At 45.4% G+C, this 12,582-nt stretch overlaps 1 protein-coding gene across 2 annotated transcripts in view; it reads right to left on the bottom strand.

Annotated features, from left to right (window-relative positions):
• Positions 1-2,200: 2,200 nt before the first annotated feature.
• Positions 2,201-12,582, bottom strand: part of C5 (complement C5) — a 478,994-nt gene continuing 468,612 nt past the window's right edge. For both annotated transcript variants that reach the window (XM_069609527.1, XM_069609526.1), the window contains exon 41: positions 2,201-2,626. In XM_069609527.1, coding sequence (XP_069465628.1) covers positions 2,491-2,626 — 136 coding nt within the window. In that variant the 3' untranslated portion in view covers positions 2,201-2,490. The remainder of the gene's footprint in view (positions 2,627-12,582) is intronic.

Raw genomic sequence — 12,582 nt, 5'->3', positions numbered from 1 at the left:
GAAATCGGGATCGTCAACATTCGGGCCATAGATGTTCAGGATGGCTACCTCCTGGTGTTGTAGTTTGCTGATGGTCAATACATATCTACCTAGTGGATCAGCATTTGAATGGGTACACACAAATTTCAGGCTTCTGTGAATTAAAGTGAGCGTGCCACGGCTCTGCGTGGAATAGTTAGTGTAATACCTTTGGGGACCCCATTGTTTAGCAAATCCTTCGCATTGTTCAGAACGAGCGTGGGTTTCTTGTAGGCATAACATTTTAATTCCATGGCGTTCAGCATGCAGTTGTATCTGCCGCATCTTTTTGTAGTTGCCCAGGCCGCGAACATTCCAACTCATAAACGTCAGGTTGTTATTTGCCATTTGTGTGGTGGTGTTATTTGAGATTCTGGACAGAGACTATCGAGCAAAAGGAGAAGAGTCATTCTGGGTGTACGTGGATCCCTACCAATGTATTTGTGGTGTGCTACTGTAGTGCACGCGGCGTCCCTGGTGGCTGTCAAGAGTTTTTTTAACATAGCATTCCCCTCTCCACCCCCCGCCTACATCCCTCCCCCAATCAGAGAGACGAAACCCCAACAAACCCAACCCAACCCAAACCATAACAACAGCAAACTTTTCGGCATCAACGCCTGGGGGTCTGTTAGTTGGCCTAGCATTGGCGCGACAGACTATAGCGAGAGTGAGGAAGGTATTAATACAGCTGGAGTGGTTGATGTGTTCGGCAACAATTACTTATGCACTGGGTTGTAGGTGACGTCAAGAAGGGTTGCCAACTATCACTGCCTAGCCTTAGTGGATAGGTTTTACTATTACCATAGTAAGCATATTCTTCAGAAGTCGCGTGCATATCTTATATCTAAGGGAGTGCCGGGGTATCAGTAATAGCCGAACACAATTAGACCATGCATCGCATTTTGACCGGAGCATTAGGATCAGCTGAACATGGAAAACCAAACGAAAAAACCAATAGCTTTTTTTTTAATAATATAACTGATATTCTGAGCAAGGCTACATGCGGCCTATAACTGGCATAGGACTTCAAGGTATCAAAATCAATTGGACCTTCTATACGCAGCTGAGGGATCAGCCAGGGAAGTGCTCGTCAAGGAATTTAGAGGCCTCCTCCGGGATCGTAAAAAAGAAAGTTTTGTTGGAATGTTCGATCATCAGTTTGGCTGAGAACTGCATGGAGTACTTGACTCCCAGGTCTCTGAGTCTCTTTTTCACAGCAGCGAAGGTTTGGCGTTCCCACTGCACAACTACGGAGTAGTCCAGGTAGAGGTGGACCCTGGCTGATCCCAGCAGAAGTTCTCCTTTGATCCTGGCTGCCCGTAGTAGGGCGTCTCGGTCCCGAAAGTTCAAGATCCTGGCTATAATGGGCCGTGGGAGAGCCCATCATTATCATTATCAACCAATGTCTGCTATCTTATCAAATCACTGATTATCGATCAAGCAATGGCAGTTATATTAAGGCGTAGATCAACAACATTAGAAGAAAGGCCTTGAAAACGACCAAGGTCGAAACATGTGTCGGCTGACTGTATCAAGAATACATTGAAACTACAAGAACATCCATCTGGGAATCTTTTTGATTCATTCCAATTTATGAAGCTATCTTGTGATCTCTAAGGAGACAGTGCGCGAGTCACCAATTTCCAATTCAATTCTCATTGTTAAACATTCAAAGCCCAGGTCTGGGTGGGCTTTGTGGAGGGGTGAACACTGCCTGGTGAAATCTATCAATAAAAGTGGTCATAAGCGCAGTGGTAGAAATTCGAACCCATTCACTTTATAATACACCTCAGATAATGTGCGACTGTTGAAAACCTGTCACTCGCTTTGCTGCTCAGCAAATTGATTTGGTTTTTATACAGTAGTTTAGTTCTTTGAAAGTTTGAATTAAATAACTTGGTTACTGAACAGGTACCTGTAAACTGTGTTTTTATTTACTCTCTAGTTTTTCCATTTCTTTTGTGTTATGGATGGGACTCAAAGCACAGTGTACAAAATCATTTTGTTGTCACTTTGTACGAGATGTCGTTTTTGACACATTATTTCTATTTTCATTTCTTAATGTGTAATTAACGAAGGTCATCTTTTTTGGGTCATAAAATGAGTTTGTTTCAATGAATTTGCTAATTATTCCCATTAGTGAGGCACCAAGAGGAAATATTTTTTCAGTTGTGTGTCCATGTCAAGTTCCCAATGTTAATATGATTTTATTAGTATAGAAATATTGTGGTTTGTAACACCCAAAAAATGTGACATGTGACAGGTATCGTAAAAATAATTTTATTTTTGATTAATACATTTCCCCCAATTGTGGCAAGGGGAACCATCAATACATATAGACATTTTGCAGAAGCGTCACTGGCACTATTCAGAACTGCAGAAGCATGAGTTTCACAAATAGTCCCATAAAATCTAAAAACGCGGTTGAGGGAAAGTGCTGTTCACGACAAATGCACTCCATCGTAGAAACTTTCAACAGCCTGATAGTAGAATATCTTCTGAAAATATTTCCAGTGTATTTACGAACTGAGCACAACGCCCAGAGCGACAGTCAGCGGTGGATGGCCACCATTCGACCCACGTCACGGCATCCAAAGGATACTCATACCTAGGGGGAAAGAGGGAAAATTAATGTTTTGCATATCAAGGCAGCATATTGATATGGGATCAAATGTGAATGACACAGCCCATCATGGGGGTCCTTTTGGGAGCAATCGGTACCCACTGTAGTACTCCTATGCAACCCCTTGTATTTGACCATTCTGAGTGCTGATAAGTTAACAGAAGGTGTTCCCTCAGCTAGGGCTAGTTTTAGGAGGAGGGTGTTTACATGCCTTAAATCCCTGTCTATTAACATGCTCCAGTCTCAAACGCCCGCTACGCACTTTTAAAAATACATGCAATGGTAAATTATTGGACTTCAACACCATGTGATTTCATTTCCTGTGATGTTTATTTTGCGGATCAAGGGTTGTTTCGTACAATTCCCTTTGTTGAATTATATAACAAACAAAAAGTAGGGTTCACTCTTTTTTTTATTGGTATCTTTTTTGATTTTATAAAAAAAATAACAATACATAAATATCATAGAAACAGTGACGGGTTAGCAACCGCCTACCAAAATTAAAACATGGTGGTCAACAGTTTGACAGTGTACAATCAACCGTGTAATCAGGGAGAATGAAGCCTGTAATATCTTGGCCAATTTTCCCCAACATCCTTCCCTACGCTTCATAGCCCCACCCTCCTTCCCAACATGGACATGCTACTACTTGCTATCATCACATTCAATATTCCAGTTATGTCATTGCATGGCCCTAGTCAATGTCAATGGAAACTAACACCTCACAATTGTCCTTTCCAGCTACTTGTAGGTGGTTCTAGAAATAGGGGGCTATATATTGGTCCAACTTGTTCAATTGCCTTGACCAAATGTTCAGGAAGGTTACTGCTTTTCAGGAGAAGTCAATATATGGAATGCTGCTTGTATTGAGTATGATGTTTCTTTATTAAGTTTGGATTTCTCCATTAATAACAACGATAGATACAATTCACAAAATGACTTCCATTTAGCCAATTAAAATTGTGATCCATACAAAACAGTGGTCCGCCTTATGAGAGCTCTAGAAACGTAATTATACAAATTATACAAAAAAGCATCATTATTACAAACCAGTATAAAATGAAGGGCTTCTCGATAACATTTACTTTAAAATTAATAATTTAGAAAATTCCTTACAGAAATCTGAATAGCGAGTGCAAAGCAATAAAAAATGGCCCAAGTCTTCCACCATGCTGGCATTACAATGGCAATTCCTATTCATCACATTTCTGTCCCACCTCATCCTTTAACTCAAAGGCAACAAGTTCAGCCTGGTCATAAGTACCAGCCTCCTGCATGCCCCAGATCTAATAGAGCATAGTTAGCTATCCGGGGACGTGGAATCATGTGAAGCGCTAAAAAGGGCCGATGGGGGTAAGGTACTCACTATCATCAAATTCCTCACCCGATCCATCCCGGTTGCTTTTTGTTTCAACATAGACAGAGTGTTAGAAAATAAAGAATAATAAGGGCAATCCATATGTGGAATACTCCACATTGACATTCATTTACACCCCTCATTCTGCCATTGATATTTTGACAGTGCAGCTGAACACTCATTTCCCCGACGACCTTCATCAAATTTGGGTTATTTGACTGACCCATAGAAACTTTCAAAAAATAACTAGCAAATCTAATTTGCACCTGTGCCTCACTAGTAGAAATCCCTAATTCTAATTGCAGGGCACTGTTTGGGGCACCCTGGGGGAGACCCACTAGTTTCTTTGAAATTCTATATTGGGTCTTGTCCAGGATTATACAATGGGCATAACCCCAAATCTCACTCCCATACAGCATCAGAGTGCACACCTTAGCTTTGAACACCTCCAGACATATGATAGAATTTTTGCAGTCTGTCCAACCTTGCCGCCACCTTCTCAGCAATAGCCGACAGACTCTCTGCCCATTTTCCAATCTTAGTAAAAAGTAATCCAAGGTAGCAATATGATTTTTACTATCTCGATTGTTTCATTATCAAGGACCCAAGAATAAGGATTTCATCCTTTGTCAAAAACCAGGACTTCGGTTTTCATCCTGTTCAATTTAAGGCCATTAGCAGAGAAATATTCCTCAGCATAAAGAAGGCCCTATTGCAGCCTGCCAGGTGTCAAATTGATCAAAGCGGTATCATCTGCATACAGAAGAGAACCAAAAATAGTACCATGCAATGAGGGCGGATTGACCTTGGCTCCCAGAGTCTCCAAATTAAAATCAGACAAGTACAAAATAAATAAAATTGGAGCCAGGTCGCAGCCCTGCTTCACCCCCATGTTAGTTTGAAATGGGTTTGTCAACCGTCCGTCAGAGAATCCTACATGTCTCTGTAGCAAGTTGTAGTACATTCAGAAGCCAAGCTGGGATGTTTAATGCTGCTAACTTTCCCCAAAGCTTTTGTATTGGAATTGAAACCAAGGCTTTTTCCAGGTCGATGAAAGTGACATGTAGCTTCCCACACCTAACTAGACAGTATTTTTTTTATCCTTGTAGAGAGCACCAACAATGGTCAACCGTGGAATACCCAGTTCTGGAACCAGCTTGAGATGGTTTTAAAAGATTCGGAGAGTCAGCCCATTCCTCTACCCTAGCTAATAGGCATTTGGCGAATACCTTGCCTGGAATACCAGGCAAATACCTGGAATATCAAGCAACGATATTGGTCTATAGCAATTAGTATTCTTATTGTCCTTCTTCTTAAAAATGGGGACTTTAATGCTCTATGACCATGAACACGGTTGTACCCCAGAGGAGCTCACTGCATTGAAGAGTTTAGGTAGAATCGTGCCCCTCCAGTCTGAAAAGCCCTTGATAATATCAGAATGCATCCCATCAGGGCCTGCTGCTTTGCCAGAGGGTAGGGATTCCAAAATAAGGGCAATCTCTTCAGCGCTGAAGTTGATTTCTTTAGCACTCAGGTCAACATCAGTTGCCGGGGTCTCCGAGCTAGCGTGCAAGAAGACCCCCCGAAAGTGTGACTTCCACCTCTCAGCTGAGAAATACTAGATCCCACCTTCACAAGGGCCCTCACAGACTCTACCTGCCAACTTCCAGAACGGTTTGCTACTATTTGTCTGGACCGCTTGCTCAAGTTGATACCACTGTTTTACAATGTAATCTGATTTTTTCTTTTTTTTAGCAATTTCTAATAAGCCTTTTTAAGTTTGCATAGAGGGTCTAAGGGCCTCATTCCGAGGTGGGCGCAAAGGGATTACCGGCACTGGTAAGGACACCGGTGCCGGTAATCCCTTTGCGCCCTATTCCGAGGTCCCCCAACAGGACCCGTAAGGTACGTTTGGTCGTACCTTACGGGTCATGTTAGGGGACCAGGGCTCAAATAACAGCCTTGGCATACACCGGGACATTATTTGCGCCCTCCCCATTCCCATTGAGCCCTCAATGGGAATGGGGAATGGTTTGGTAAATGGGGACTTGCCGGTCCCTCCAAGGTCGGAATGGACCGGTAATTCCCCATCTCACCAAACCGGAGTCAGTACCGGTATGGGAGGCAGTCATGGTGCAAATAGCGCCATGACTACCTCCATACTCGGAATGAGGCCCTAAGTGTAGTTTTATTTCCCTATTTAGAGTGAAGATTTGACTCTTCATCATCCTGCACTCGCTATCATACCATGGTGCGTCCCTTATTCTAAGCTGCTTGTGCCAGTACGACTAGGAATGTTTTCCATCCTTCTTAGTGAACCCACTACTGCCTTTGAACACCTCAGAGCCATCCTAACCCCCAACCCATACAGATGCCAACCTTCTCCGTTAATGGCCACATAACCCAATCTGCCATGCCAACAGTCCTAGAACAGTCAACCCTGGTCACCCATCAATACAAACATTTCCGGAATATTTTGTGCCAATAAGACAAGTGTCCCACGGGGGTCGCGGTTCACTATGATCCAAGACCATATGTACAAGTGATCCTTTTTCCTGCACACCCTCCCTAGGAGCTCAACCCACCTTCGGTTGTCCACTTCTGTTTCTTAGGAGTCCATCAAGTCCTATTCAGTACACTCTATAGCATATGCCACAATCCAACATTCCTGAGATATCTCTTCTATCCTATCAGGACCGGGCTTCGCTCAGAGTCTTCAAACCATATTCCCATATCTCAGTTCTTCTTTGTCTGAAGATGTGGAATCATTGCATATTGACCCCTGTTAGGATTGTGAAACACTGGCCTGCCTCCCTGTTCATCCTACTTGGGGTCCTCGCATAGATTTCAAGCAGTTATTCCCATATGGGAAACACAACTTCTAACTCAAGATTTCCTCAGGCAGTCCCTCAACTTCCAGTATCTCTGAAAAGCCTCATGTTTAAAATAGAATTCTCTCTAATTCATCAGATGCCTTCAGGGAACCCTTGTTGTACTAGTCCAAGAGCATAGCAATCCCCTTGCTGCTTGTTTCTCCCCATATTGTCCCATTCTCTGGTTTATGATTAGGTTGTATCAAAACACTTATTTGGCAGTCCAGTGGGTCTGGTTTTTCCATCAGCCATTAGCTCTTTCGATATAAATTGAAATGTCAGTAGAATGGTGTTATCACATATTGTTGACCCAGGCTAAGCTTGGTCGTGAAGGAAGATATCATATATTTTTCCATGTATACTGGGAGTTCTTCCTCCCTTGCTCCCCATTGGGCCAGTTATGCTATATGGAATGCCCATCATAGAGCTTCAAATTAGGGAGGTGTGCAGGTGAGGTCACAAAGTATTCGAAGACAGGGAGCATTTTTCAACAACTTTATTAGAAACTCTTAGATTCTTGTTTACTGCTTTGTCTCAAAGTCACTTACCTTCCGAGTTCACCAAATCATTCTTGGTGTTACAACACCTCTCAAGTTCTAGATGCTTCAAGAGTTGCCTGCACTCCTCCAGGTTGTAAGCATTTTTTTGTATGTTCTTCTGAGGGCTCTGTGCACCTTTCATGGGCTTTTAGTTCTTGGTAGGGTTTTCTGTACTTAGTTCAGGCTCAATATACTTTGCGCACCTTTTGGCACCTCTCCCAGGCTCTGGCTACTTCACAATATTCTCAGAGTCCATTTCAGCTTCTATGCTCTTTCAAGAGTTTGCTGTGCCTCACTCAAGTCTATACATACAGGTATTTCTGAACCTTTCTCGGATTCTAGGCAATTACCATGATTCTCAACTACCCCATAATGTTCTAGGTGCTTTGCAAGGTTCTCAGTGCCCCTATCCTTTTCTATAGGCTTTTCGGAGTTCCCAGTGCCTCTTTCAGATTTAAGGTGTTTAGCAGGTCTCTCAAAACCTTCTCAATATCTAGGTTTTTTGCAGGTATCTCAACATCCCTCTTGGGCTCTAGATACTTTACAGGATTCTCAGTGCCTCTCTCAAGGTATAGGCCTGTGGCATGGCTCACAATACCCTTCTCAATAGCTTGGTGCTTTGAAGGCATCCTAGCATCCCTCTTGGGCTCTAGATGCTTTACAGGGTTCTCGGTGCCTCTCTCAAGCTATAGGCCATTGACATGGCTCACAATTCCCTTCTCAATATCTAGGTGCTTTGAAAGCATCTCAGCATCTCTCTTGGGCTCTAGATGCTTTACAGGGTTCTCGGTGCTTCTCTAATGCTATAGGCCCCTGGCATGGCTCCCAATTCCCTTCTCAATATCTAGGTGCTTTGAAGGCATCTCAGCATCCCTCTTGGGCTCTAGATGCTTTACAGGGATCTCAGTGCTTCTCTAAAGCTATAGGCCTCTGGCACGGCTCCCAATGCCCTTCTCAATATCTAGGTGCTTTGCAGGCATCCTAGAATCTCTCTTGGGCTCTAGATGCTTTACAGGGTTTGTCAGTCCAGAAAAAGTAGACACACCCTCAATCATAAGGCAATGTACTTTGATGGCCGAAGACCAACCTCCTCATGTGTTTAGTAGTAGAAATATATAGCCATAAGCTTGATTAAAGTGCGGCCATTTTAAGGTGACTGAAATCGCCATTTTGTTTTCTAACGTTTGCCTTTTGCTTTCTATTAAAACTGCTTTGCTGAAAACTTATTCTGCTCCACTAGTACATCATTGTTCATGTAAAGTGCAAGGTCGCGAGAGACTTGTTGAAACATAACGCAGCAACCCAGACAGAAATGCCCAGTCTCCTCCCTCACAAATCCTTGGAAGTAAGCAGCAAAGCGTTCTAACCAGTAACCAGTATACAGTAGAAATGTTAGAAGCAAACATTAAATGGCTTGAATTATGCTCTTCTTTGCGGCCCCCCTTCCCTGAGCCCTGTAGAGCCCTGGTTAGCAAGTTGACCCCCAGTACACGAATAGAGACTAGTAGATAGCAAGGCCTGGAATGTGTCTCTCCCCTGCACACAGCTTGCTTGCAAAAACAGAAGCATTGTGTTCTTTAAAACAAAGACTTGTGTCTGTAGGCTCGCAAAATTGCAAACTGTTGCTAAATGAATGTTTGAAGGTGTCATACTCTTCACAATTGTCAATCATTGTGCCCAATTCAAATGAAATGTATTGGGGGCGGTATTGGATGCGTCACTACTGACTGTAAGATGCTTGCTTTGTATATATGTAACTGTTGTACGATTCTCTCTCTCTTGCGACCCCTGGGATCTGGAAACACACGTAGCAGGGTGTGGGACCCAGTTGGCCAACTGAGACTATTTGCTTTGCAATAAACCCTAGCTTTTGGGAATACAACCTCGTGTCTGGCGTATCAGTTCGTGTGTGGTGATTGTGCCTTGTTTCCATACGCAAGCGTCCCCTAGGGGCCCCTTCAGGTTCTCATTGCTTCTCTATAGCTATAGGACCTGGGCATGGCTCCCAATGTCCTTCTCAATATGTAGGTGCTTTGAAGGCATCTCAGCATCTTTCCTGGGCTCTGGATGCTTTACAGGGTTCTCAGTGCTTCTCTAAAGCTATAGGCCCTTGGCATGGCTCCCAATGCCCTTCTCTTTATCTAGGTGCTTCGCAAGCATCTCAGCATTTTTCTTGGGCTCTGGATGCTTTACAGGGTTCTCAGTGCTTCTCTAAAGCTATAGGCCCTTGGCATGGCCCCCAATGCCCTTCTCAATATCTAGGTGCTTTTCAGGCATCCTAGAATCTCTCTTGGGCTCTAGAAGCTTTACAGGGTTCTCAGTGCTTCTCTAAAGCTATAGGCCCTTGGCATGTCTCCCAATGCCCTTCTCAATATCTAGGTGCTTTGCAGGCATCTCAGCATCTCTTTTGGGCTATGGATGCTTTACAGAGTTCTCAGTGCCTCTCTCCAGCTATAGGTCCTTGTCATGGCTCCCAATGCCCTTCTCAATATCTAGGTGCTTTGCCGGCATCTCAGCATCTCTCTTGGGCTCTAGAGCTTTACAGGGTTCTCAGTGCTTCTCTAAAGCAATAGGCCCTTGGCATGGCTCCCAATGCCCTTCTCAATATCTAGGTGCTTTGCAGGCATTTTAGCATCTCTCTCATCTTTCATCCGTTTGTTATAATGATGACTTGGGTGGAATTCTACTTTCAGTAGAATTCCACCCATCCTGTGATGTCATGTTTTGTTATGTTAACTCTGTTGATGTTCCACATTCCAGAAAGACGGTTGAGAGGTTTCTGGAAAGCTGTAATATAGGTTGATACTGCTGGGCTGAGGCTGGTTGTCAATAAAGAAGCTCTATCTACTCCCTATCTGCTTCTTTCCTACACTGGCGACGAGAGCAACCAGCCTCCCTAACCCACGTAGCTTAATCTGCCCCAGTGGCTGCCTATTAGCCTGCTTGAAAAGCTGCGCATCCCTCAAGAGTGAGGTTTCCTTCCTACCGGCGCTGCCCGCGGATTGCGATCAGCTGGGAGTGCGTGCGAACTTCCCAATTTGCAGCCGGTGTCCTGGGAGGAAGAGAGGACGTCCCTTCCGCTCGTTGGCAACGAGGACCGGTGGCTGCCTGGCTTGCGCTCCCCAAGACTGGGTTGAGTGCAGTGCCCCACCGCAACGACAACAGGTGAGGGGCCCCGCCAACCTTTTCCCCCCTGCCAGCATGTAACACTGCCTTCTCCGCGCCCTCTCACTGAGCCCAAAGCTGAGGGATTTCGGGTAGCGGGAAAAGGACGGCAGGCCACCCCCACCCTGCCGGAGCCAACCGTCGCGGCGACAGCAGCGAGTCTGCAGGCAGCGAGTGTCCTGTGTCCACGGCCTGTCGGGGGGTGGAGCCGTGCTACTCCACGACCGAGAGTGAAGTGCAGCTGGGAGCCGAGGTGCAGACGCGACAAACCGAAGATCCGGCAACCGGCAGTTGCGGCTCACACACACCGTGGCCGCAGCCTCAGGCTCCAGGGAGGAAGTCGGTGCCCACACAGGAACTGTCCATGCTACGGCAGTGGGAGGAGTATTGAAGGGGTGTTACCCTTCATCCGAGAACAGTATTAACCCTGCAGCAGTAGCAGGAGGCGTGTCAAGGGGTGTCCCCCTTCATTCAAGGAGCAGTGTTAACCCTGTGCTGCCGTGTCAAGGAAATTGTGCAGCAATACGGGGAAGGGTGCTGAAGGGGTGTGCCTTTCATCCCAACTAGAGCATTAACCCTGTGGCTGCCGTGGTGCCATTCAAACAAGTTTTCCAGCTGTCCATCTCCACAGGATCTGCAGTTATTGAACTGTGATTAAACGCCTTGAGCCGCGCCTAGGCCAACTAACTGCAGCCAGTTGCTTCCCGTACAACATGCAGCACAACAATGCACGTCCGCCTCCAGCCTTTCTAGCCAGTCCTGGTGAACCGAAAATTATATGGGATCTATGGGTTGACACATTCAAAGTTTACCTAAGGGCAGCAGGGGGTGCCAAATTCACAGATGATGAAAAAGAGGCTGCTCTACTCAATTGTTTGGGCACTGAAGGACTCAGACTGTTCAGGCACCTTCCTGGCCCTAATGTGCATGCTGCCCCCGTTGCCCCCGTGGAAGGAGCTGAAGGGGGTGATGCTCAACCAGGAGTGGTACTAGCTTATGAGACAGCCCTAGACAAGTTGGAAGCGGGGTTTGGCAAGAGAGCCAATGTGGTACTCGAAATATATCATTTCTTCTCGCGAGCTCAAGGTTCCAGTGAAGCCATTGATGTCTTTGTGACTGCTCTATGCACTTTGATAGCAACTTGTAAATTCACAGGCACCATTGACGAATACATTCGGGATCAAGTAATGATGCGGACTTGTGATGTGCGTGTTAGAGAGAGACTATGGATAGAGAAAGATCCACCCCTTGATAAGGTCATAGAGATAGCCCGCGCCATTGAAGAGTCCAGGAAAAGTGTGAGGGTCATGGCTGATAAGGGAGAAACTGTGCATGCAGTCATTCCGTGCAAGTCTACAGAAGTCAAAGGGAAGAATAAGGAAACCAGAGCAGGGTCTTCCTCGAAGGACCTGTGCAGGAATTGTGGGTGGCGTGGCCATGCTGCGGGTGTGGGGGGATGTCCTGCTTCCAATGTGGACTACAGGAAATGCAAAACTAAAGGACACTATGCCCGCATGTGTAGGAGTGTTGTCTCCATTAAGGACTTGGTGAACATGATGGACATTCATGATGATGATGATGATGTGACGGTAGTGGGCTACATGGGTTGTTCTGGTGATGGTGAGAGGAGAGTACTGGAAGGTTCTATGCTGAGTGTGGGGAGTTGCAAGAAGAGAGCATGGGCAAACCTTGTGGTCAATGGGGTCTCGTTGGAGATGATGGTGGATACAGGGTCCCCATACACTATGATATCCCCTGAGCTATATGAATCCAAGTTCCACAAAAGAGTTTCCGATTTATCCTCTCCTGACATAAACCCATATGCCTATGGACGGCTGCCCATTAAGGTACTGGGATTTGAATGGGCTAGTATAGAGTTTCAAGGTAGAACGACTGAGGGTAAGCTGTATGTGGCCCACAAGAGTGACCCGGTTCTGGGGTGGGAGGAGCAAGCTGCCCTGGAGCTACTTATCAGACCAGGAAAACCTGTTCCTGTGATGAGTGTAA

This window comes from Ambystoma mexicanum, chromosome 8, assembly GCF_040938575.1.
Source record: "Ambystoma mexicanum isolate Mex_15411 chromosome 8, UKY_AmexF1_1, whole genome shotgun sequence".
NCBI classification, from domain to species: Eukaryota; Metazoa; Chordata; class Amphibia; order Caudata; family Ambystomatidae; genus Ambystoma; species Ambystoma mexicanum.
This window is presented reverse-complemented; position numbering and strand designations above follow the sequence as displayed.